This window comes from Takifugu flavidus, chromosome 21, assembly GCF_003711565.1.
Source record: "Takifugu flavidus isolate HTHZ2018 chromosome 21, ASM371156v2, whole genome shotgun sequence".
Classification (NCBI taxonomy): domain Eukaryota; kingdom Metazoa; phylum Chordata; class Actinopteri; order Tetraodontiformes; family Tetraodontidae; genus Takifugu; species Takifugu flavidus.
Window position 1 is genome coordinate 8539076 of NC_079540.1, and position 25679 is coordinate 8564754.

General features: G+C 45.7%; 5 protein-coding genes across 6 annotated transcripts in view; 2 read left to right on the plus strand and 3 right to left on the minus strand.

The window, feature by feature from the left end:
- Positions 1 to 213: 213 nt before the first annotated feature.
- tdp2b (tyrosyl-DNA phosphodiesterase 2b) lies at positions 214 to 3093 on the minus strand. Of its 2 annotated transcripts, none has more exons than XM_057021330.1 (7): positions 2964 to 3093; positions 2337 to 2461; positions 2074 to 2223; positions 1793 to 1884; positions 1439 to 1557; positions 1123 to 1293; positions 214 to 1012 (listed from the first exon to the last, which is right to left on the minus strand). In XM_057021330.1, the coding sequence occupies exons 2-7, from the start codon at positions 2429 to 2431 to the stop codon at positions 731 to 733; spliced, it is 909 nt and encodes a 302-aa protein (XP_056877310.1). In that variant the 5' UTR covers positions 2432 to 2461; positions 2964 to 3093; the 3' UTR covers positions 214 to 730. The 2 variants fall into 2 exon arrangements, with proteins under 2 accessions (XP_056877310.1, XP_056877309.1); XM_057021329.1 differs by lacking the exon at positions 2964 to 3093 and adding an exon at positions 2638 to 2887.
- On the plus strand, positions 2981 to 4137 carry acot13 (acyl-CoA thioesterase 13). The gene is made up of 3 exons (XM_057021383.1): positions 2981 to 3257; positions 3344 to 3528; positions 3800 to 4137. The coding sequence occupies exons 1-3, from the start codon at positions 3174 to 3176 to the stop codon at positions 3957 to 3959; spliced, it is 429 nt and encodes a 142-aa protein (XP_056877363.1). The 5' UTR covers positions 2981 to 3173; the 3' UTR covers positions 3960 to 4137.
- Position 4138: 1 nt separating this feature from the next.
- c21h6orf62 (chromosome 21 C6orf62 homolog) lies at positions 4139 to 6897 on the minus strand. The gene is made up of 5 exons (XM_057021367.1): positions 6399 to 6897; positions 6104 to 6280; positions 5706 to 5831; positions 5495 to 5629; positions 4139 to 5415 (listed from the first exon to the last, which is right to left on the minus strand). Exons 1-5 carry the CDS (start codon positions 6525 to 6527, stop codon positions 5290 to 5292), a joined length of 693 nt encoding a protein of 230 aa, XP_056877347.1. The 5' UTR covers positions 6528 to 6897; the 3' UTR covers positions 4139 to 5289.
- Positions 6898 to 7812: 915 nt separating this feature from the next.
- gmnn (geminin DNA replication inhibitor) lies at positions 7813 to 10381 on the plus strand. The gene is made up of 7 exons (XM_057021369.1): positions 7813 to 7998; positions 8254 to 8334; positions 8941 to 9042; positions 9139 to 9283; positions 9361 to 9443; positions 9658 to 9768; positions 9853 to 10381. The coding sequence occupies exons 2-7, from the start codon at positions 8278 to 8280 to the stop codon at positions 10027 to 10029; spliced, it is 675 nt and encodes a 224-aa protein (XP_056877349.1). The 5' UTR covers positions 7813 to 7998; positions 8254 to 8277; the 3' UTR covers positions 10030 to 10381.
- Positions 10382 to 11666: 1285 nt separating this feature from the next.
- Positions 11667 to 25679, minus strand: part of ripor2 (RHO family interacting cell polarization regulator 2) — a 30463-nt gene continuing 16450 nt past the window's right edge. The window contains 22 exon segments of the mRNA XM_057021271.1: positions 11667 to 13622; positions 13729 to 13819; positions 14294 to 14377; positions 14480 to 14682; positions 14762 to 14917; positions 15036 to 15197; positions 15374 to 15506; positions 15622 to 15784; positions 15982 to 16163; positions 16318 to 16652; positions 16655 to 17063; positions 17935 to 18064; positions 18300 to 18448; positions 18532 to 18657; positions 18749 to 18792; positions 18928 to 18991; positions 19115 to 19264; positions 23278 to 23331; positions 23463 to 23486; positions 23827 to 23905; positions 24078 to 24233; positions 25393 to 25513. Of these exon segments, the coding sequence (XP_056877251.1) occupies positions 13522 to 13622; positions 13729 to 13819; positions 14294 to 14377; positions 14480 to 14682; positions 14762 to 14917; positions 15036 to 15197; positions 15374 to 15506; positions 15622 to 15784; positions 15982 to 16163; positions 16318 to 16652; positions 16655 to 17063; positions 17935 to 18064; positions 18300 to 18448; positions 18532 to 18657; positions 18749 to 18792; positions 18928 to 18991; positions 19115 to 19264; positions 23278 to 23331; positions 23463 to 23486; positions 23827 to 23905; positions 24078 to 24233; positions 25393 to 25513 (3116 nt within the window). The 3' untranslated portion in view covers positions 11667 to 13521.

Consider the following 25679-nt stretch of genomic DNA (forward strand, 5'->3'; position numbering starts at 1 on the left):
GGATGCACTTTTAATGAATCTGTTGGTAAAAAAAAATATGCAGAGAGTAAAGTTTATTTTTCTGTAAGTAGCCACTATAATCGGCTGTAATCATGTCATTAAAAACCTCTCAATGAAGTTACAATGAACACAGACTCATGTCGACCTCTAGTGGCCACTGCTCGACATTACGTCATTGATTGATTACGTTGACAAAGGTCAGGTCAGTTTAGGTTAGATGATATTTGATTCAACTTTATTGTCATATCACATGTCAGAGGTAAATCAGAAACATTGCTCACAGAACCAATTTTGCTGCTGTATAACAATCCAGGGACTCCTGACAGAAAAACCAGGATTAAATCTGAACATTAGTGATCAGCACTGTGTACTCACACAACCAAATTCCTTTTCAGTAAGTCATGGCCAGTGAGCTGTGCTTTCCCCACCACTGTTACTGGATTAGCAAATGACCACATTTTAGTTTTTGACAAAAAAAATATCTGAACTCCTGAACAAAAGAGAGAACAAAAAACGATTACGTGTTTATGAAGCATTGACTGATCAGGGCTAACCCTCTCAAACACGCACACTAAATTTAACCACAAAGCTGTGTAATATTTATTGGTAGTTTATTTAGCTGTTTAAATTTAGAGGAGGACAAAGAAATAAACAACTGTCCTAGTCAAAAATAAAAACACAGCAACCTCAGATAAGGCCAGATAAACTGTTATCAACTGCAGTTAACTTTCTACCCAACAGAAAAGCTACAGTAGATTCCCCAGTGATCACTCGTGTAGCGTCCACAGTCCAGCTTTTCCAGTCCGACCAGAGCCATGTGATCTGGGGCCAGACGGGGAACACCATCCGTGGTGGCTGGGCGGAAGTAGACCCGGTCAAAGCGACAACGACTGACATAAGGAACGGTTTTGTTGCTGTTGGCTTTTGTGTCCCACGTGTAGCGACAGTGCTCCTGTTTGCCGAGTTGCTCCCACACGTCACAGACGTTTGGGGGAAGACCCACCTTGGTCACCTGTTGTGGAGCCCACATTGAAATCAGCAGTACGTAGAAGGACTACTATATTTCAAAAGGTAAAAACATGGTTTCAACTCAATATTAAAGGACAATAATAAAGGTCTCACCTCAGGGTCCCTTAGGTTTGTATCACCTCCGAACAGGACGGTGACATCTTCTGCTGCGTCTCTCATGCGCTGCATTGCAACACGCAGCTGCTTCATCCTCTCCTCGGCATGACCTTTACAACTCTCCAGGTGGGATGTCATCAGACACAGCTTCTGGCCTCTGAAGTCCACCTGGCTCACAAGTTGAGGAAGACAGATGACATTTGCCAAGAGACACGTGGATGTTTTACGCACAACTGCAACATCACGGTCCCACTTGATCAGTGCCAACAATCAACTCCGATCAAGAGAGTGAGTGTGTTCTAACAGTGCAAACCTGAGCTACAAGCAGGTTCCTCATCATTTGAGTGGTGGGGTACGTCACTATCTCACTCTCTAAAAGTTTGACTCGTGTTTTCTTCAGCATCATCCCTGTGAAGTATCCTTCATCACCACCTGGGCAGCACAGATTAAAAAGGGGAGATGTTATATTTAGTCTGTGAAACATGCCAAACACAGATACATACGCACACACACACACACAAGAGATACATTAGAATCTCTCACAAACATGGTTACAAATAACAACTAAGCATGAAGAGCATCTGAACCTGAAGAACATAAATTACAGACACACTCAGAGGCATAATACATTTTACCGTGTTTAAGTAAAAAAAGATAAAAGACACACCTTCAATGATTAGGTAGCTGACAGCCCGTTTCTTTAAGTACTGGACATAAGCAGGAATAAGCTCCTGTAAAAACACCACATCTGGAGTGTATCTACAGCACATGAAAGGAAGACTCAATTCACAGATATCTGATGCTCAGTAAAATGTGACAAATATATCATACATTTGCATTCATAATTTATAGCTGATCTCAGACCATTCTGAAACGGCACACTTGATGTGGCACAAATTTATTACCAAGTGATTTGATCAAGGAGTGAAAGACTATTAACACACTTACAGAACTATAAAAGAGCACAAGCCTCTGGCGCGGTCAGCAAGATTGTCTGTATCAAGTCCATCCACATTCCAAGTGATCAATGAAAGCTTATTGTCATCATCTTCTGATGGTTTGTCTGAAGATGTGGGACTGTTTTCCGTCAAATCTATACTGGAGATTTTTTAGGACTACTTATTCATGGCAATTCAACGTTAGTGTGTGCAAATAGAGATTTTAAATTAATCCAATACCTCATAATGTGTGGATAAGAAACAAAAACATACCAGTCTGTTGTAGGATTTCCCTCTAACCTCTGTCGTTTTGTTTTGGGACAAGCCTCATTCTCTGCTGGATTTTCTACTTCAAATACTTTCTCCATTTCAGCTTCAAAGAATGAATTTAGAGCTCTCTGTGAACAGAGACGTGTTAAGTTTCCCAAAGCAAGAATTAAACATCTGTGTGTTGTATGACATATTGGTGAACTTTACAGAAATCCCATACTTATTCCCGATTCTCTTTAAGTTTCTAAAGTAGACTTTTTTTTAAAAAAAATCTACCAATACTTTGTATGTAAAACTACATTACCTCCATCTCCCATTCATTCATAGCCAGGTAGCACTGAGCTACCGCAACATCGGTTTCCGCTATTTTAGCAAACTCTTCGCAGAGTCGAATTCTATTTTCTTCTATAGCAGTGGACGCTGTTTCTGAGTTAGATGTAGAAGCCATCTTTAGGAAACCGCAACTTTAACGACAAGACTAGGGCGTAAACACACGCAAATATTCTTTAAAATCTTTTATGTCAACAAATGATCTGAGGTGCACTCTTAATAACCGCATGGCTAAACCTGATAAAGGAAAACGTTCCGGAAACATGAAACAGACTTTGGTGAGACTACAATTGGACAAACCTGTCTCGTTCTTTACGTTGTATATTAGCATTATAACGTTTCTATAGTTTTCGAAGATTCGCGTAGTCGGGTTCAACGTCTGACCACGTTATTCATTTTCCAACCGAAAGTCGGAACTATTCAGATAGCTTCGAACATCATTTCTATCGCAACAGTTTCCGGTAGAACGTCAAGTCAAATTTGACATTGTAGAAACTATATGCTGGGAAAATGTCCTCGGTCTCTTTAAACACAATAAAACAAATCATGAGAGTGATGGTAGAAGGCTCTGGCTTCGAAAGAACTTTAAGTAAGGTAAGGGCATGCGCTTCATTACAGTAAGCAGGTTGTTTTACTTGCTAAACAATCGCCGTGCATTAAAGAGCGATGTGCTTTTACAGGTGGACGTCCTGTCGACCAGCGCAGGTAAAGTGGTGTGTGGGATGCGTGTCGAAGAGGAGCACACCAACAAGGGGGGGACGCTGCACGGCGGGTTAACCGCCACCCTGGTGGACGTCATCTCGACCCTGGCGATCATGAATAGTGAGAGGGGAGCACCCGGGGTCAGTGTGGATATGAACATAACGTAAGTCCGTCACAGCCTCGGGTGGTCATGAATGGGCCTTAATGAAGACGCTGCATTCACAACTCCGTGTTTTTATGTCAAATACTGCAGGTCAAACCCTCCAGACACATGCTGAACTAATGTGGCTGTTGAATTACTTGCTTTAGTGTGTAATATTAGTATGGCTTCAAAGATAGACACCGTGTTTTTGTTGTACGAATAACTGAACCTGAATTGATGCTGTAATTTACAGTAACCAGGTGATTTAAGGAGGCCTTCATATATCTTGCAGTTACATGAATGCCGCAAAAATTGGAGAAGACGTACTCATCACCGCCCAAGTATTAAAGCAGGGACGGACGCTGGCGTTCGCCACAGTGGACCTCACCAGCAAAGTCACAGGGAAGCTCATAGCCCAGGGAAGACACACCAAACACCTGGGAAGCAGTTGAACACCCTCCCGTTGTGCCTAATGGTGTATCACATCAAGTAAACAAGAGTAGTGTTGCACAACATTGTTCCACTCGCTGGCTGTTAACATCCAGTACCTGTCCTCCACAGTTGTGAACGATGTTTAAAACTGCATTAACAACACAATGTCATGCATGTGAAATAAAAGAACAGACCATAGTTATGCTTCCAGAATTTGCGTTGTATTGAGATACTGATTAAAGAATCGACAGGGAAAAAAAAGACACGCCTTGTACCTTTTCAACTGAACACAATTAATCAACAAGGAGCGAGGTTATAATTGACAAAAAAAAGCCTGCGAAATCCAACTTTGATTCAATGGGCATGGCAACAACCTATTCAATTTCAGTAGGTCAAATGAAACATTTAGCATGTTAGAAGTGTTAATCATTACATAGAACACCATTTTGGTTTCTCAGCTATCCACAACCCAAATAAAACATAAGATTTCTGTAGCTTGAATAAACGGTGCATGGCTTTAATGGTGACAATAACCTTTAACATAAAACCAACGAGCATCAACTTTGTGTACAAAAATTTTAAGTTGGTTCAAGATTTCACCAAAGGCCTGCCTAGCATGTTTCAGAGGAAAGCAAATTACACCAAAACATTTTCAAAAGTCCAGCAAAGAAACTAAGGCAGTTAAAGTAGTAATACCTACACCATATGAATCGACAGATATTGTTCATCTTGTTTTCCTTGCTCGTACAGGTACTTCAACATCTATTCACACCTGTCCCTTGGTCAAAAGATTGTGTTAAGTTGCTCTAGAAACCCACTGACTTTACAATCTTCAACAATCCTTTCTTTATGGAAACGAGGATATACATGTCCATCTGAGAACCACCGTGAAGACCTGTGTGATGTTTGTTTCTGGTTTGATGCAACATAAAGAGTTCCTTGAATGACAGGTGTTGTTGACAGAGCGGCTCCAAGACAACCAACCACGCAAAAAAAAAATATATATATCAATGTTCGTGCAGGTTCAAAGAAACAAAACTGGATGAGTGACTAAGAGGGAATGAAAGGGAGTGGAAAAATAAGAGACAAGGGAACCAATCCAAAAATGGCAGAGAGGAGGAACACTGGGAGCTGGAGGAGGAGGAGGAGGGGGAAAAAAGGAACACAAGGATGGAACTGAATCAGCCTGAGGGCAGGAAGGGGAGAACAAAAACAGGTGATATCCAAGCACAAGTTCAAATCTTTATGCAACGAAATGGGTGGAGGTGAAGACATCACTTTGCTTCTGAAGGTTTCAGCAGGAGGGAGAGGAAAGGCTTTTCCCCACGTGGCTGAGTTGAGCAGGAAGCCTTAATCAGGCATGTATGGACGGAGGTGATCCTCTATGCCTCCCACGCCCCAGCAGGTCAGCTGATCCTGGGGCAGGTAAAGGCAAAGGCTGCACAACTTGAAAACTGTAGCCTTGGTTTTCGGAGTCTGCGAGAAACAACATTAGGGCACCATCAGGGATACGGAGCTATGAAGCAAGGGATGCGACCTCAGGGGACTCGCTCACCTGTAAGTGCTGTCTGTCCATGAAGAGAAACACGGACTGACTTGGGTTGTTCATCACCGTTCCAGCCTTGTCCTTCCGACTCAGAGCGTGCAAGCACTGCTTCTCGTAGTCACCATGGTGAAATTCAAACTTGGCCTGCAAGTCAAGAAAATTTCTGGTTTACTCTGAGAAGGGAACGTTTGCGACAACTAAGCGAGGAGACGGGCCTGACCTGAACAGGCCTGTAGGGTTCATCATCGGCCCCTTTCCATCTGGAGAACAGCAGACACACAATCTTCTCAATATCATTGCGAGGCCAAAGGATGAAGTCCATCTCCTGTGTGCAACCTATGACATCCTACAGGAATCAGAAGAAAGAAGAAAGTGAAATATATTCCACAGACCCTAAACTCAAAATTAATGATGTGAGAATTTCTACAAAAACAGATGCAATGTTTTTACAATGTATGTTGACTCGAATTAAGCAAAGTCTTTATATGTACAATAAACTAAATATGCTTCTGTCAATCATCAATCAAGGCACCAGTGAACATATTTTATATGGAGCATCATCACGTTGCTCCCATCACATTGACGAATTAAGTGTTCTGTCAGTAATTGTGGACTCACCCTTCGCATCGACTGGTACCGTGGGGCGTGTAGTTGCACAACATCCTTTTGCAGGAGCTCTATAGAACTCTCAAGAGAGTAGCTGGAATCCCGCACACCTCGTAAGATGTTTTCTTCATAATTGTTGGTCATCACTGGCAGCACTTCAGCAACTTCAAAAAGTGCAGACTTCTTTTTCTGAAAACAGGAGGGGGGGGGGGGTAAAAAGTACTTTCACCACAGAATCAAAAAAATCTGAGGCTAAAATGCAACTTAAAATGCTAAAATGAGGGAAAGAAAGCATTTAGTGACTAACCTTTTCCTTGAAAACAAAGGCTATATAAATCTTGAAGTCAAACTGATCAGCCAAAGATTCCCTTTTCTTCCGAAGTTGAGCTCGAAGTCGATTTCTAGTCTGATTTCTTCGTGAAGTTGGGTCCCCCATGGTTTGATTTGGATACTGTTTCCCACTTGTGCAGGATGTTTTGGCTCCACTGACTACTCGCGTATTTAACCAAATGTAGAAACAACTAACTCGGCGTCAGATCTGTTTATTACCGATTATCCACTAACAGAAAGGTAATAAAAGGAAAAGAACTCAAGCAACATTACGCCATTTTCGAATTTTGTAAACGGACAGTGCTGTGGAGGGGAATGATCGAAAACCCTAAGACGACAAGTAATGGTTCAGAAATACATGTTTTAAGACTAACTTTGAGCCAAATAAGCCTATTTGATCGACATGTCCAAATTAGAGATTTATATTTTATCAGCAAGTCAAATTTAACTTTTATTCTGCGTTACTGAATTTCTAGAACATACACTCGCTAACGACACAGAAAGAGAGTCTATCGTTTAGATGATTTCGAGATCATTTTGTATTTCTCTGTAAAATCTGCCTTATTTGCGTGACACAGACACGGTTGGGAGACAAACGAACATAGCAATTAAATGTGGACGCCTGGAGATATCGGCACTGGGGATCATCGAAGACTAATGCAGGAATTACTTTGACATTTCCATGACTGTTGCTGCCACTCTTTTAGCCCACGGCGCTGCCACGGCGGATATTCATGATGTGGGCGTATTTTTAGCACACTAGCTAAAGTGAGCTAGCAAGCTAACCTAGGGATTCTCTTCCAACACTAACTAGTAGTGATCCAACAATATAGCTACATCGTAAGAATCACTGGCTTAATCGAGGCCTACGCGTGGTTGGCTAGCTAGCGCAGTCATCTTTCCTCGCCTTTACATTTTCTTGTCTGATTCGATGCGAATGCCAGTGTTGTGAAAGTCAACAGACCTAAGGGGCTGGTTGGCTCATTTTGCTTGTGCTCAGCATTTTAGCTCGTTGTAATTTGCTTCCGTCACGTCTAGTCAACAACTACATCGGCATAAAACAAGAGACAGAGAACGGCCAACCGTCGATAAACGCCGAAACGGTGGAGCAAACGTTGGCTACACCAAATCTCCGCGTTTGAAGTTCCGAGGTGTTCGCTACTTTTCTTTCTTCTTTTCTTCAGTCGTCACAACCTCCGACTCGCCCTACTGCATGCCATGTCAAGATAAATCGACAATCCAGCCAAAATCCTCCGTTCTTTCAGTCGACATGTAGCATGTTCTGTCTGCCGGCGGGCCCATGTTTAACCGCGCGTCGTCCGACGTTTTTCCGTTTGTTTTTATGGTGTATTATTTTCTGGTGGTAACGGCACACAGACAACCTCGTCGTCCACGGCCTCATCAAAATGGCTGTGCGCAGTCAATCGCAAGAGCGTGACGTGTCCGGACACGTGATCGGCGCAGAGACTCGCGCGAACGTCATGTGATCATCGGGGCGTATTTAAGTTCCTGGCGCGAGATCCGGAGGATGGAAAGGAAGTAGAAAAACCTCGAAGTGAATTTACGTCTTACTGAATGTGAGTGGTTTTCGGAGCTTTTGTCGTCTAAATTGGTGTATTTTTTAGATTTGTAGCTCCTTTACGGTGTAATTTTCACACCCGACAGTCGCCGTTAGTGTTGAGGTAGCCGCGGTTAATTCCATTTATTGAACTCTGGCAAAAACCGACGCCGTGGGTTGTTTGCTACCGAGCTAGCACGCGTTTCACCCCCAGCGTTGTGCGCTTCTACCCCAGTTCATTCTAAAATAAAATTCTTTCCATTTTATCTTCTAGTGGAGCTTGATACATCTAAAGAAGATGAGTAGCAGTGGAAAGCCAAAATCCGGCCTCCAGGCTTCTAATGAGAATATAATGGTGAGTTATATGTTCTGTGTGGGTTTGGTTTCTTCCATCTTGGTAGTTATGGTTATCAGAAGACTACAGTTTAAATTCAACTATATATAAATTCCATCTACTGATGCTAAAATTTCTACCTACTTAACGTCTCAAGTCAGACACTGTAGATGTAAGTTTTTGCAGTGGTCTCATATTTTGGGTCACAGTTGTATAATCCGATCAGTAATGCAGGAGCAACACTGATGCTTTAAAAACCCCTCTTTAGATTCTGGCTAATTATTAGCAAGTTGACCTGTTTGAATGGAGAGGCAAGGAAAGGAAAAATGTTCCCACGGTGAGAGAATGGTCTATGCTTTCCCACACCTGTGTTACTGGTTACACTGGGCAGCAATGTTGTTTTGAGCCACTTCATTTATGCCTCCTTCTATGGTGACTGTAACTAAAGTACAGCATGCAAAATGATGCTAAGCCCTGGTGAATAGAGGCTTTGAAAATGAGAACAGGGGTCAGGTTTGTTTCCCATGTGACTCGGTTTCAGTACTTTGCTGGGAAAGTCTTTTAGATGTGGGTATATTTTTAATGTTAACAATTAATCAACAATTTTGTGGTCTGTTTTCTACCTAGAGCTTTTTTGGACCTTCACAAAAAGCAATGGGACCCAGCAGGCAAGCTCTGCAGCTCCTTAAAGATTCAGCTGCCAACAAAGACCTTGGAAGGTCGACTCAGGTGTGCATTTGCATTGATCGGGCAAAAATTTGATTCCAGTATTTTGCATCCATGTAGTTGTGCATTAAAATACAAATTTTTCTTTTGGTGAGTCAGGCCATTCCAAAAAGGAAACAGTGGAGTGCAACACCAACTCGAGGGCCTAAAAGGGTGAAGGTAGAAGTCAAATCCACTCAAACAGAGGAAAGTCAGTGTTTAATGGGTGGAATGTCTGCTGAAGCCTATGATCTAATGGTCAGAGGTAAGAATTCATTTGAAAGTAGTGGTGTAATTTACCCTCCAAAATTGGACTTTCAGCTGAAAGCTAAATTTTTGTAGAAGCACCTTCTGACAACTACTGGAAAGAGTTGGCTGAGGAGCGACGGAAGGCCTTGTACGATGTCCTGCAGGAAAATGAGAAGGTAAGTTCACTACTAAAAGGTGGCTCATGTTAAGCTTTCACTGTTGCTCAGTGAATTGACCTCAGTTGGCCCGAGTCTAGCAGATTAATGCACATTTAAACTTAAACCCTGAATACATGAGAGACTTTGAATCTTGGGTAACATTCAGGTGGCTTTAAGTTGGCAGTACACATTCTGCTTCCCTAAACTGTCATTTTCTATTTTTCAAACGCAGCTACACAAAGATATTGAAGCCAAGAATGAACAGATCACAGCGCTCAAGAGTGAAAACGAAGAGCTGCATGAGCTGGCAAAACATGTTCAGTATATGGCAAATATGATCGAGGTAGGTCATCTCAAGGTACACGTATTTAAATACTGTGTCCCAAATCTTGCCTCCTTCAATAATGTACACACCACTTCTGTTCAGAGGCTGACTGGGATGGGTCCAGACAATTTGGAAGAGCTGAGGGACATGGCACTTGAGACAGAGGACACCGAGCAGACCGGCGAGGCATCTGATCAAAGTGACTCGGAGGAGGAAGAAGAGGAAGAGGAAGACGAGCCTTCAGCCTGTGGACAAGCTGGACCCTCGGAGGAAGAATGACACAACTCTTGTGATGGACATGCACGGCAGGCATTGGCTGATTTTACTGTTGCATGCTACCTAAGACCAGTGCCGTGTCTTAGACCGTATTAACAGTGCACAGACTGGGTTCTCAAGTATTTGGGTTCGCTTATTGCCAACCCTCAAAACTCCGCTTGTATAGTTTTAAATTTAATGTTGTACTTTGGCTTGGTGAAAGCATGTTTGTAGATGGTGAGTTTTTAATTAAATGTCTTCCGTTAGATTGCTGCTCCTTCACCTTTGGTACTATTGAATCTTTGTTCCTTATTTAAACACATGGAACTTCTGTTCAAACACTGGTTCAAGTTTAAAAATAAACATTTTAAAAGACTTTCTGAATATTTTTCTCAGTGACTCTGCCCTTCAAGGAATAATGGAAATTTAATCTTGCTTGGACTTGAGTACAACTACCATAGTTTCAATAACATGAAACATGTATACATTAGCTAAAATCCAGACTTGTAGCAAGCAACATTTTTCTAATCTTGTGTGGGTCTTTCTACAAAACTGTTGCTCACTGGATAATTTTAGTTGGACTGTTCTCTGTAAACCCTAGAGATGGCTGTGGGTTAAAATCCCAGTAGACCAGCCTGTCTGGCACCAACAACCAGCCACGTTCAACTGTTTAACTAACTCTGCTCAGCTTCTTCTGTTGAAGCCTCAAGTTCCACTCCCAGGACAGAACCAGCTCTCCTCATGAGCTTATGGGGTCTGACAGCAGCTGACTAACTGCTGCCCCAGCACACCACTGCATAGACAACACTTGAGATCACTGAGGTATAAAACATCTGCACACGATGTGTTCAATGTCCACTCTAGTCCACTGCCTTCATGAAGCTCCAGGTGTTTGTAGCTGTCGCCACCACCCTTCTGAGGCTGCTTTCTTAAATCCACCACCAGCTCCTTCATTAGTGATTCCGACTCTACGGAACTTTCTGTACTCAGCTTCACGTCCTCCGATACAGCCCATGATGGCCGTGTCGTCCCAAAAGGTCTGCATGGCAGGTGATGGTAAAGCCACGTCTGTGGTCACTGTGAGTCCTTGGATGCTTGTTTTTTTGGCACAGGAACCAGGCATGTTGTCTTCCACAGAGCAGGAACGACCATCTTGCTGGAAAATGTGCTGGAAGATGTTCCACAGCTGAGCAGCACATCCTTTAAGCAGTTTGGTGCTCAGGCTTTTTGGACCTGCAGACATTCCTGGGCACTGTCTGCTCTGACAGCATCATTTGTGATGTAGCTGAGCTGGGGGGGGTGAGGAGAGGTGTTGGAGATGAGCCGGCAACGGGGGACGCGTCGCTAGAGGGTCTGGGTGGAGGGTGGGAGGGATCCACAGCATCCACCCTGTGGAAGAACAGGTTTAACTCAGTGGTCTCTTGCAGGTCTCCTCCCATCACGGAACAGTAGCGCTTCCTCCTGTAGCGCCCAGTTAAGCTCTCTCCCCCCCCCCTCTCCTGAAGGCACCCTTCTTCGTCCACTTTAAGGTCGACTCTGTAGGAATTACGTCATCTATACCGAAGTTAACTCGCTTTCAAAATCCGTAAACTGACCGTGATTCATCCAAGCCGAATATGTGGGACGCCTCCAGGGGAAAACAGCCGACTGAATAGACTCAATAATGCAAAAATAAATTTTATTGCGACTTATGGGCAAAAAATACTGACTGAAAGGATGAACAGTAAGCAACCAAATGGATCAGTACAAAAGCTGTTTAGCACAGATGGAGAGGAGAAGTCCAGTAAATGTCAGAGGCGCGTGTTTGCAAACCAAACTGACTCAACGCCTGTGAAAAATGATACTTTTGCCAAAATACAGCATTGTCACAGTGAAAGGAATGAAAGAAGGTCTTGCAAAACAACGTACAGAAGATGGAAAATGTAAATGTCTACAGCTTTTAGTAACAATTTCACTTTTACCATTAATACATAAAAAATAAGAATTCAGAAAATATTACTTGCTTATCAATATGGCTTCTGGACTGTGCAGTTAGAACCAAATAAGAGTCATCATAGGTTTGTCTCACTTGTGCTTATTACGTTTAAGTATGCTGGCCCAAATATAAATGTACATGTGAAAATACATTCACCTGAATAATAAAAGATTTAAAATGAATCCATTCCTTTGGTTAGGGTAAATCTACATGCCCCATTACTTTTGGGGCATTTTAGGGAAAGAAAATCTATACTGAAGTTAGTCTATTAGCAAATCTTAACCTCTATAAAATAATTTATTGTGATATAACTCAAAAGAAACTCCAATTAAAATGAAGTCTAAGATAATTTGAATGATAAGGTGGTTAAACAATGAAAAATATCAGATCTGCGCCAACATAAAACTTAAATATCGTTGCATTTACATGATGCCATCTGCATTATTACGGTATAATTGTAAATGAGTAAATATAGTATAAAATAAATTAAAAAACCATCAACAAAAGTGTGATCTGCTGCTTTGCACAAGCACACGATTCAGTAGTACAGTTAGACGTTGGGATTAGCTGTGTCCTTCTGTCCTGGCGTTCATGATTCCCACCTAAGAGACGCTCCTCTCCTGAGTCGCTCGCTGTGCAGTTGGGCTGCAACCACTGTACATTTATCATAAATAAACCATATTTATTGCCCTCAACTTGCTCTGTACCTGGGAAGAGTGAAAGCCTTCCAAGGACCGTGTATTCCTGCTGGAGCGAATCCAGGCTCAGATATTCCGAGCTGACTGCGTCGAAAGTCTTCACCTGTCTGCTATGTGCAAAAGGTGTCACGTCTGTACAGAAAAATTGCACTTCTTCACCTGCATTAAGGAGGAAATTCTGCACGCTGGGGCCAACTGCGCTGACCCGTTTCCCCCTTCAGTTTGTCCTCCGTGCATCCCTTGAAGCAAGGAAAAATCTAAATGCACAAAAGAGCTTTCACAACCTCTTAATGGTCCCCCTTTGCCATAAAACATGCATCTTCCAATCATATGCAAATCCCTGAAACTCAAAATGGAACATAACAGAGGACAAACCCAACACATTTCAAACACAAGCACATATATTCCACACAGCTGTGTAAAACCGGCCATAATCACGAGCCTCACAACAGTGCAAATTGAAAGCAAGCGCCAGGAAACATAAAAGAAATGTGTCAACAGTGATCAGTAATTGTCTAGTGTGTGACTAAGAGGGTGATCAGTGAGGAGGTGATGTACACTAAGTGTTGTGCTCAGTGAGAGGTTACTTGAAGATGCAATGTTCGAGTTTTGGTCTGAACATTCGTTCCAGCGGCTCCTCGGCGTCCTGTGAGATTCAGAGGTTAAACTCAATGTGCCTGGCTCAGAAATCAGGGAGAGAAAAGGGCAGCGAGGAACGACGGGGGCGGGCGCTTGTGGTCTGTCGGACCGATCATGTGATCGTTATATGCAGTCCTGTGTGGAGGGGGGAGGGGGGCAGAGAAGATGAGATGTTTTTTTGTGATGTTTCAGTGGCACGGTGGCTCAGAAGGCAGTGGTGACGGCGTTTCCCCGCCACGTCCCCAGGCGGAGCGTCTTCCCGGGCAGCGTGTCCAGCTGCTCGCACGCCAGTCGGCCCTCATCACCTGTGGCGAGGAAGGACAGCGGTGAATTGACGCCTGGATCGCGACGGGTGCCGAACTACCGAGCCCCACATTTCAAAAGGAGGCTTCAAAACAAGCGGCGACTCACCGAATGCGAGCAGCGTTTCTATGGCAACGTGGCGTAGCTCTTCATCAGCTGACTCATAAAGTGCTACAACTGCCTTGATGCTTTCCACTGCCTACAGACGGAAACACTTGTTTTTTTAAATGTCCCACACAGATCCAGAGGAATTAAACACCAATATTTAAACCTGGCGTGCAGCGAGCCTCGTGTTCAACATAAAAAATAGAATATTTTAATACAGATAAACAATTTTAGAATATTCTCGCTTCAGTGGAGCTGAAGCTTAACAGGATAATTGCTTTATGCTGCAGTTTTTGAGAGAATAATCTTCCAACACGCTCTGTCCTGCAGAACTAGTTTAGTCGTGTTAATGTTACACACAAAAGACCACAACTGCCTTCACCAGCTGGATGAAGCCTTGAAGTGTAACTTTAATGTGTCCGCGCTGTACATTTAAAGGCAAAAACTAGACATTTGCTCCTCCTACACTCCAGTTGCACAAAGAAGAACTCAAGCCGTCAGTAAATCAGGGAGAAAAACGTCAGTGTGGCCCGTGGTTCTATTATTGGACAGGTTTAGAGCCACTGACCTGCAGACAGCTGAGAGCTGAACAGGCTGCCCTCTGGTTCTGACCTCCAGCCTCTGACAGCGCCTGGGTGTAGCACTCTACGGCCTGCAGACCCACAAAAACATTCATGCCTGGCTTGCTGCATTTGTCACAGATGTTCTAAATCTTCTCAGACACACACACACACACACACACACACACACTCACTCTGGCCCTGAAGTGGCTGCGCGATGCTCCGGAGGAGAGGTAGTCGGCCGCAGCCTTGTTGACCCGCGGGTCCTCTGCAGTGAGCAGGGAGGCCAGGGCCCTCAGTGTGTGGTTTCTAGGCCACAGAGACGATACAGGCGTCTCCTCCAGCTCTGTTAGGACCACAGAATGTTCTGCCTTGCACAGAGCTTCGGCGAACACATCTGAGGACAAGACGAACACAGACAGTGTCAACAAGATGAAGCCCCTTTCCCCGTGCTGGTGGATTTTTTCTCGACATACCCTCTCTGGCCAGATGCTGCAGGTGTGTCTCCATGTCCTGGACTTCATGCTGTAAAATGTAACCGTAGAACTGAAAGACAGTGAGGACATCCTGGGAGAGGGCAGCAGGCACGAGGTCGCTCCTGTCCACCATTTCACCAACTACGACCCCAATTACTTCAGAGGAAAGAGTGGAGGGAGAGAAAATTCACCCATTACATGAGTTCAGACTGAAAACAAGAGTATGGATGAGCGCTTGACCCAACGTGCAACCTCTGTCTGATAGGAAACTAACCTGCGTCTGAGCTGTGCGGGTGCTTCTCCTGCAGCACTGCAGTGTAGTGCTGATGCATGTGTTGGAAAACTCTGTCCAGTGTGGTGTGGAAAAGTCCTGCAGACCCGCTGCACTCGGACCAGAGAGTCATCAGCTGCGGGCGCTCGGCGAGGCCCGGGAGAACTGTGCAGACAAGAAAACAAAAGGTCAGATGCTGTAGAGTCCTGAGGCCCTGTTAGAGCTCTGGTTAAGATTAGTTACTATGGAGCACAAATCAAGTCAGGCTAAAGTAAAATGCTGGACTTCATTGTAAATACAACCCTGCAGGTTTGGTGGACGCACCAATCCTTTCCACCTACCGTCAGCGGCGCAGGTAATGGTTCCCAGCCTGTCCACACTGACCTCTGCTAGCTCCTCCAACAGCTGAGTCTGTCCTGATAGTTTGAGGAGAAGGCTGCGGCGCTGCCACGTGCTCACCCCAGTGGTCAAACGCTATTATGACAGGAGGAGGGGACAGAAAGCTGATGTAAACCGGCAAAATTAAACATTCAATCGATGTCTTCTTTTTACGTCTAACAGATTTCTAGCCAGTAAATATGAGCTCCACCTGGATGAGGTGATTGCAGTACTGCAGGTGGATGACAATGGCAACGTCCAAGTTCTCGTTTCCAGTGGTTAGAGGTAAGGGGCTTCCTGCCACACTGTTGCCCACTCCAGTGTCTTCTGTCAGGGCCTCACTCAGATGTCCTCTGGCTTCTGGATGGGGGCCACTATACGATGTAATTACACACAATCACCACAAGACGGCAGTAGCATTCCATTTTAAAAAAACACTAAATGCTTTCATAAGACTATTTCTCTCCATGCAGACAATAAAAAAAACCCCAACAAAAACAAATGAAAAAATGCTTAATGTACTCTGTGTCAGTCAGCCCACACAAAGTGCCTCCATCTGTCTCCCACTCACCCGATCCTCTCTCCGTCTGTATCAAATAAAGGAGACCTCTGTGGGATGCTAAGGAACGCGTTATCATCACCAGTGTCGTCGTCGTCGAAGTCAGAGGTGTTGAGGAAGTCGAAGCTCTCCAGGGCACTCTCCACCGTCAGACTGAGGCTGGATGAACGACTGCGGTGACCTGGGAGTCGACACTAAGCAGAGGAGGATGTAGGGAGAAGTCAGTATTTATGGGTGAGAATGTAAATTAAGGTGAAGTGAAAATGATCATTTCAGGTACACCCACGTTTAAAAATACCCTAACAGAATGTTAGATATATGTTGGTCATGATTTTCAAAAACGTTCACCTTGAGTAGATCCTCCAGACGCATCACTTCCTGCTCCAGGTCCTGCAACTCTCGGCAGCGGTGAGTGAGCGACTCCAGTTCCATCAGCAGGCTTTGGATGGCCTCCTCCAGACTACTCTCCAGGAAAGCCCTGCTCCCCTCTCCCGCCCAGCCCACGGTTCCCCCTCCCTCTGCGACGCTTCCAGCCGGCCCCGTGGTTTCTGACGAGGTCAGCCTCTTGACGAGCTGCCGCGTCAGGCTGCCCGCCTCCTCCGTGTCGAGCTCCACAGGCTTCAGTTCATCATTATGGTCCAAGAACACATCTTCTGGAGCCACCGTCGACAGGTGACCATCGAGCAGAGAGAAGGGGCGGCCGAGTCACTGTTGGAGGCAGAATTCCGCTGGGACTCCGTGCGCTCCCACTCGGAGTCTTCGGCCACCTCTGCTTCGTCACTGGCGAGACTGGTGGCCCTGCTGCCCCTCTCCCCGTCCTCTTCATATGCATCTTCCTCCTCTTCTTCCTCCTCCTCCATCAGATGCTCTTCTGCGATGGAGTCCTCTCGTGTCGCGAAGATCTGCGTCGGCGATGGGTCCGTTTCCGGGGGAGTGACCATGATCTCTGGGTTGGACTGGCCCTGGGAGTGGCAGCTGAGGGCGGGGCTTGGGCTGGGCGTGGAACCAGAGGTGTCGGAGAAGGTGAAAGAGAGGCGCTTGCACTCAGCGACCCCACAGCCGCCGTTCTCAAAGACATCATCCGGTAAAGTGGCCTGAAAGAGAAGAGAGGCGTGTAAACGTTGGCCATCAAAGCAAAATCAGTGCATGTGAGAGAGAGAAAGAGAACAGAAAGAAACTCTAGGTCTGTTTGACCAAGTCAGAACCACAGCAAGTTCAGCCTGGCGAGAAGAAACACAGCAGTCTGTGCACGTCATGCAGAGGCACCATGCAAACACATGTGGTGGCATTCTGCAGCTCACAGAGCACCAATGTGTGTCCGCCCTTAGACTCTACTCCTATCACGGCACGGAAGTGGGATCGCACACAAGAGTCGGCTTTGGGGGGTTTGGAGGGTGGGGGAGGGGCACATCACACTCACATAGACCTCCAGACTGGATTTGGGCCTTGGCCGCAGTGAGGCCAGGTCGCCAAAGGAACGACTGCGCCTGAGCTTCTCTAGCAGGGTGTCTCGGAGCGTGTGCAGGAAAGAGAGGCGCTGGCGCTCCACCGGATACGGCCGCCACTTCTTTACACAAGCAGGCAGGTAAAAACAAAAATGGAACAAGGTGTTGCGTATGTGAGTGAGGGCAGGTGGGTGACAAAGTGGAGACGGACAGGAGTGCGTGTGGGTGTGAAGGGGGGGGCGTTAATGTTGAAATGCAGAGAAGAGGAGCAGGGAAATGGGTGAGGGTTAGTTTTAGGGGTGGGGAGAGTTCCGCCAAGGCACTGCTGACATCAACTGAAAGGGCGCCGTGTTAAAAATAACCATACAGCTGGGTTAGCGTCCAGATAATACAGAGCTGTACAAGATGGAACCTCATCTATCTCCCCTCTATTTAACCTGCTATAAACAAAGCACAGACTCCCTTCAAGCCTCGATGTGATGTTTACAAAGTCCGGAATTCCACTGTGTGTCGGACTCACAAAGAAGGAGGCGTCCTGGAAGGTGGGCGTCTCCGGCGTGCCCTGGCTGTACACCGACACTCGTCTCTGCAGCACCGTGGCTTTGCTCACGTTGCCGGATGACAAGGTGAAGTCCTCGACGTCGAAGGGGCTTGATTAAGGAACGACAACAAGGAGAATGGACCAAACTTAATGAATAATTAAAAGGAGGTGGTGTGGTGACGAGGAATGAAACAATTCACATTATCATAGTTTCCAAATCTAATCACATGGTTGAAACAATCATACAGGAAGTTGCAAGCTTTGTTGAACTAAAATGAACTTTTCCACGGATCTATTCGTCTAATACCGACAAACGAAAGTCAGAATCAGGAAGAGCCACTTACTGCCACGTGACCTCCAGGTTGAGTTTGATGGTGCCCAGGTCGTTAACGTCCACGGCCACCACCTGAGGCATGGCGGTAAACAGCTCCTTGGTTTCACAGATCACACTGCCCACGAGCATGTGAGAGGCCAGGCCCTTCAGCTCCGTCACCTGGAGACGAACCCAGAAAACAAGCATTTCCTGCTGCTCTGAAAGATTTCAGAAGCTCACACTTGTCTGGAATTCCGCAATACCTTGATGTTGATGAGGTCAGAGATGAGGGGCATGAACACCATCTCGTCTCCATCCCAACTCTGCCTGGAGTTCACTTCAATCCGCCCCTTCAGCTTCCACCTCTGACGGCCGTAACGCATGAAGATCTAAAGGAGGAAATTGGCAGATTCATTCCATGTGAGCCGGAAAACACAGGAGTAACTTATTAAGTTCATGGCTTCACTAATCAACTCTTACCTCATACTGGTCACCTGGACACAACCTGGCAAAACCCGCCAAACCTGCCGGGCAGCAAAAACACTTTCAAACATCACAATCCAACAAACACACGGACGTCTGTACGTTGTCAGGATTTCAACGCAGAAAAAGAAACTTCCAACTCGTTTGCTGGGTGTTTATCGTCATCCTTATCTCACCTTTCATCTTGATATGAAACTCTCCCAGGAGGTTTTCCAGCTCACTCTCAAACATGCTCATATTCTGTACACGGATACAAAGAACATCGCATAAACGCTCGACGAGAGTCACGAGAACAAATCAAGATGGTCGGCATAAAACTGCAAAGGTGGAAGGTGGTGCACCGATAATTCTCATCTAAAGTACCTCGGTGTATTCCTTGTAGCGGCGGTTGACCTCTGCGATGCTCTCCTTGGTGCCTTTGCTAGACGGGGACGAGGAGAACGCCTGCTTCATCCGGATGGCGCCGTCCCTCAGACGGCTCTGGATGCAGAAGGCTTCGTACAGCTCATCCACCTGACAAACGCACACAGAACCTCCATCTTTAACGTGCTGCTGTGGCAAACATGCGCTCGACCTCTGCCCTTTACAAACATACCGAAGCTAAAAAAAAACTGAATCAACAACACCTGGCGCCAACCTGCAAAAACAGCAAACATCTGACGGTTTCAGGTTGGTCCAGTGTTCAGAATTTTGTATCAAATGGTCCAAAAACCAGAGCGAAAACAAAAATTGCCAAGAGCGAAAGGCAAAACTAACATTAAAAAAAGCTCTAAAAATGTGTGCAGTTCCAGCTGGGATGCCTCCGGTGGCAGAAGCTGGTGCCGTCCCAGCGAGTGACGTTCCCAAATTGTGAGGAACGACAGACGGAGTTCAGAGCTTGAACATGTCTGCCTGGCTTCCAGATGATGTTGCTCAAGCCCGCAGGAAGCAGCTCCAGCCTCGCCGGGAGCCCAAAAACCTCATTCGGTTTTGTGGAAGCTGTGACCAAAAGTGTCCTACATGTTTTAGGTGTAAGAATTTAAGGGAAACAGAAAAAAAAGTTCCCCCTCCCCCCCAGAAATCACAGACGCAGAGCAATCGGGCAAAAACAAAAACACTCCTGAGCCTCATCAGAAGAACAACATTACAGCCGGCGTGATGAGGAAGCTGAAATATTGATGCCTGGTGCTCTTTATGGCTCTCATTAGGGACAAGTGGGAGAAAATGGGGCATTCAGGCTCCTAATGGCTTTCATGAGTGTTTGTGTATCTGCGCCTAAACTCACGACGGAGTGTGTGTTTCTGTGTGTGTGTGATGGAGGAGGTGGGGAAGCTGCGGCTGGAACAGGAGGGCATCAGCTCAGAGGCATTTTCAGTGGGTTGTGAGGATCTAATAACTTTTATGAGCACGCAAGTCAAGCCCGCCGGTCCCCACAGCGCCCCTCGCCCCCGACTGGGGCCCGGCCCTGTCTGCCTGTGGTATGCGGTGCACGTGGCGAGGCTCCCGAGCCACCACCGAAAAGGGCCTCTGCCCACAAATGTTGTTCTGCAGCGAGCGGAGCCGGTGAGCGACAACAGGGGGGCGATCCATTCACGTTCTAATCAAATCAAGGGTCCGGGACACTTATTGCGCAACGTTCGAGGGGCGTAGAGCAGACGAGCCTCTCAACAATCGCGTCGTTATCGGCTAATTAAGCCACTTTATTGTCCCCAATTCCAACGGCCCCATTGTGCCTTCAAGGTTCTGTCTTTTTGAAGGTCAGCCAAGCGCCGCTCCAGAGGACGGCCAGCAACATATTGCTGCGCCTCGGGCGCATTTCGCCCCTCGATTAAAGAGGAGCAGAACGAAGAAATGGCAACACACAATTCGCATCAGAAATATCAATATTTTCCATTTTGTATCACCTTCCATTGAAATGAACTTGAGACTCCTTTGTGAATTTTAAATCACAAAGTAAAGAGACATCAAAACAACAATAAAGTGACAAAACCACGACAACAACGAACAAAGAAAGATTTAGATCCCGAGGGATTATTTTTTTCCAAGGATAATCCATTAGTCTGAGCAATTTCACTTAAAACACACCTGCGACGACTCAATTATGTCTCACCAGATGTGACGAGACATTAAATGCAAACATATTCAAAGCTGAGTCCTCTATTGTGGTCCAGCGCAGTGAAAGACAACATCCGCGGACCAGACATCCAATAAAGGATGTTTATCTGGGAGTAAGTGACACAAAGGGCGGGGATAATCCTGTGTTTGTGCCTCGTAATTCTAATTATACTGCAAATCCCTCGTTAATGGCTGTAAAAACACTAGATAATATTTGTTTTACAGAGTTTTAGAGGTCACCACCGAGACCGTCGCTGCATTAGATCTGATTTTAAAATGGGATTTTCAATGAGAGCAGAGAGTCTAACAGTTACACAGGAATCCTCTTAAGATATGGCCATTATCCCAGATTGTAAGATAATGACACACATGCACGCGTACACACACACACACACACACACACACACACACACACACGGCAGGGAGGGAGGCAGGGCGTGATTATAAGCAGATTAAAACAGGCGGGACACATCAAACAGCATCAAACACACAGGCCACTCTCTAGGGATCCGTGGTGTGTGTGTGTGTGTGTGTGTGTGTGGCAAGATTTAAGGGGGGAGGGCAGAAAAAAAGACCCTATATTTAATAAAAATAATCACATGTTCACTATTCACGCTCATTCTGGATGCAGTTTAGTGCTCAGACACAATTTCTCTCTCTCCCAGGAGATGAGATGGCAGCTGCCCTTTCACCAACCTCTGTCACTCCTTTCTTTAATGATGCCCTGCTGAAACACACACACACACACACACACACACACACACACACACACACACACACCACACACACACACACACACCAGAGGTTGCGTAGTGCCACCTGCCACCTCCATGTGTGCCAATTATCACTGACACATCTGCAAACAGCCACCAGGGAAAAAACTGCCCCGTTCTGAGTCATGTAAACACACACACACACACTCACACACACTAAGAGGTTGCTGACAGGTTGCTGCTAAATTGTCCCTCACAGCAGCTGCCTCGCACAAAGAAACACGTCTGTGCATGAACACACACTCATGTACACGCTTCCCGTTACTCATGCCAGCGTTTCTCCATTTAAAGACCATCGAGAGGGACGGATCACATGTGGAGTTCCTCAAACCCATCGGCGACCCAACAGACTGATAATGTCTGAAAGAGCCAACGAAGGTTTCATTGTCGTCATTCATCCACTTCAAAAAACCTCCAGAACGTTATTAAACCCAACTTCTGACTTTGATAAACCGTCTATATTTAGTGTGAAAGCTTCCCGAGTTAGAAATGTGACTTTTGATGCTTTTTTTACCTGTCTGAGCAGAAAAAGAGCCCCGAGTGCGTTCGGATCTATTTTTGTGCAGCCTCAACAGCTTCATTGTGGATGATTTTAAACGGAGACAAACAGGCAGAATATCTGCTCGTCTTCTCTGGCCGAGCGCATCGTGCACGCACGCACGCTTCCTTTCCGCCGCCTCAATCACCCCCTGCTCTAACCCAATAACTGCCCTGACCCAAATCCACCCTGGCTTATAACCCCTTTAGAAGCGCGTGTTTTCCGACTCATTGTTGGGTTTGTTGCGGGCATCCGAAGAAGACGTGTTACTGCTCGTCAGGAAATATCCGAACATAAAGGATTCCGGTCACCCAACAGGAGGCTCCTCTGTACTCTGGACTTCAAAGGTTCCATCTACGAGTAACCATGGTTATCTCTGAGGCTGCGTGGCAGTTTGCCCCTGTGTGCTCCGACTGCCCGCTGTCACGTCTGATTTGATGCACAGCGAGGAGGATAATGACAGGAAAGCAATTTCATGTAGCTGTGTGACCTTACAGGGGTATTACTGGCAACAGAGAGCGGGGCAACAGAGGGAACCATGGGAAAGTTCTCAGAGGATTAAAACTACAGTCACATACAGGGGGTTTGGATGCTGAAGCCAAATTTTAAAAGACACGTGGAAAATTGGGTACGAGAGTGCAAATCGGGCTCAAGATGTTGGAGAGTCATCTCGTTTAGAGGAACATAAACGTGTAAACAAAGCACATGCTAATGAAAAACACTCGTTAGCTCACCAATAATGCTGCAAACGCGCGGCTTATTTTCCGTTGACATTGTTTGTCTACATTAAGTACATGCTAATTAGATTAGCCAGTTTCGGAGTGTTTCAGAGAATTTCCTCTTAAACCACCTCTTCCTTGTGGGGAGGGGCTCAACTGCACTAATGACCCTCAAAACGGCAACGATGGGGGCAGCTTGATGCCGGTAGGGTTTTCTAATGGGAAAATGGTAAATGGTAGATCAAATAGCCAAACTAGCAGATTTAGATCTAGGATATCTCCTGAGGAATCACATTTAAGCCGTCAGTTTTAGCTATAGCTTTGTGTTCGTCTCTAACAGCTCAGGTCAAAGGTCATCAGGTGTGATGTCGTCACAGACAGAATGACTCGGCGGGCTCTTACCTTGCTCATGTGAAACTCCAGACGTCTCATGTATCGCTCAATGCTTTTGATTTGCTGCAGACAGACAGAGGGAGACGATAAGACAAGCCCTCATTGCCCCCTTTCAACCTTTTCCCAGTTCCTATTATATTATACACCAAACACCCCCCCAAAGGGGAGGTGACCCTCCTCTCTTGTCAGCTTACCTTGTCAAGGTCGTACAAAACTCCCTGGAGAGAGAAAACACACAGAATCACAGTCAGGGCAGAAAGTCAACGTAGCTGTCACCATTTTAACAACACAAGCTGTAGATTTCAGCATAAACAAACATTGTTGAGAAGTGTGTGTGCGTGTGCGTGTGTGTGCGTGTGTGTGTGTGTGTGCATGCCACCTAATTTTAATCACCAAGTTAAACACTAAAATGAGACGACCTGTCATTTTAAATAATTAACCAGGACCAGGATGTTTGTCAGACGCACGCTAACCGAGTCGCCGTTACTGAAGATTAATATTTACTAGACAGACGCTGGTTTATTTTTAGGCATCCTTTAACTCGGTGCAGCTTCTCACCAGGCGAGAGTTCCTCTTCATGTCCTTCATCAGAGACAGGAGTTTGTCCAGTTCTGTTTGATGAACTTCAAGATACTCGCTTAAAAAAAAAGAGAAACGGGCTTAAAAAGTCAGATCAGGGAAGCATTTAGCAGCTCCAGAAGATCACAGCGACATCAGCTCATCATCGCGTAGGGACATTTATGTACGTAAAAGGAACCGATCGGCGTCGTTGAGCCCGGCCGGGCGACTTTAAGGCCTGTTTTACTCACTCGAGGCCTCGTTTGAGAGCGGCGTAAACCTCGTCCAGCCTCTTAGGCTGCGGCTCCCTGGAGCTGCTGCCTGCCTTGTGTCCTGACAGGTGGGGCTTCTTCGGCTTGGACTGAGGCTTCTTCTGCACCACCGTGTTCCCCATGAAGGAGTTACACCTAAACGCACAAACACAAGTCCCTCTGTCATGATATTTAAGCCTTTTAAAGCTAATAAATCAGAGCGTGTGTTCCAATATCCATCTAAAACAAAGAAATAAAAAAAGAACCCTGGTCACATAAACTCAAGTATTACATATCCAGCATCGGGCCAGCGGCTGCCTGTAATAACAAAGCTTTTGATGAGACTTCTGGACCATTTCACAGCTCGGCCAACGTGCCCTCGAGCCAGAGTCAACATGAATTCACCTCCCCTGTCTGACGGAGGGGGCTCGCCATCATCTGGCAGCGACTCCGTCACACAGGACTGACAGATTTAGCCTAGATTTTATTCAAATGCATCAGCAAAGGCCAGCCAAACATGCATGTGTACACACACACACACACACACACAGTGTCTAGAAACACTCTCTAATGACCAGATGGGTGTGGAAACATCGTTAACTGTGACCACAAGCACGGCTCCTACTTCCTGCCTTTGACGGGTTTACGGCTGCCTGTTGTGGAGGAAGTTAAAGTTTCTGTCACACTTGGAGAAGACAATGAAAATTCAATCCATTTTCTGCCCACCAGCCTCCAAAACATGATATTTCTCTTGAAAGCTCTTCTTTCTAGAGCAGAAGGCAGACACACATATACAATTATACATATTTTATACCAGTTGCTGTGAGCGAACTAAATTTCTAATAACAGTATAAGAAAATACACAAGTCGGGACTTTAATAAACAGGAAACTGACAAAAGAAGAACCAATTTAATTATTTGTGAATTTTTGGGAGCGCTAATATTCCCAATCCATCCCTGAGAAAATGAAACATAAATGAATTCCTGTTACTGTGGTTCACCATCACCTTGAATGCAGAATAAATGATGGAAAACGAGCTTAAAATGGGCTTTTTGATGTTTCTGACAGTTCAGCAGACACACAACTGATGCCGGTTTTTCCAATTCTGGGGTGTTTTTAATTCAGCCGTGAGCCTGCTGATGTTTTTGGTCCTAAAGGACATTCTTTAAAAAAACATAGCGACTTTCCAGTGCTTTGAAAAACGTGTTAGACACAATCCAATATCAAATCTCTCCCACTCCGTCGGCGACTTCCATAAACCCACCGTCAGGTGCCACCCAATAATCCTCTTTGTCTGCTGAGATTCCTGCTTACCGAGAGCGTCGCTCCTGCAGCGTGCTGAAGCCGGCGAAGGACTGACTCCGGATGATTCCGTTGGGGCCTCCGGGGGAGTGCGTCCCTGCCGCCATGATTTCTGGGACGCGTGACGACACACCTAAAAAGAAAAAAACAGAAAAGAAAGGCGACAGGTGTCAGCAGAGTTCACCGCCTGGATCCCAGCCGAGCGTGGTTAAACAAGCGGAAGACGGATGATCGGGCCCGGTCGTAAGTGTCTTTTTGATCCGAGCGGAGAGTTAAATGAAGGTCAGGAGCAACGTGTC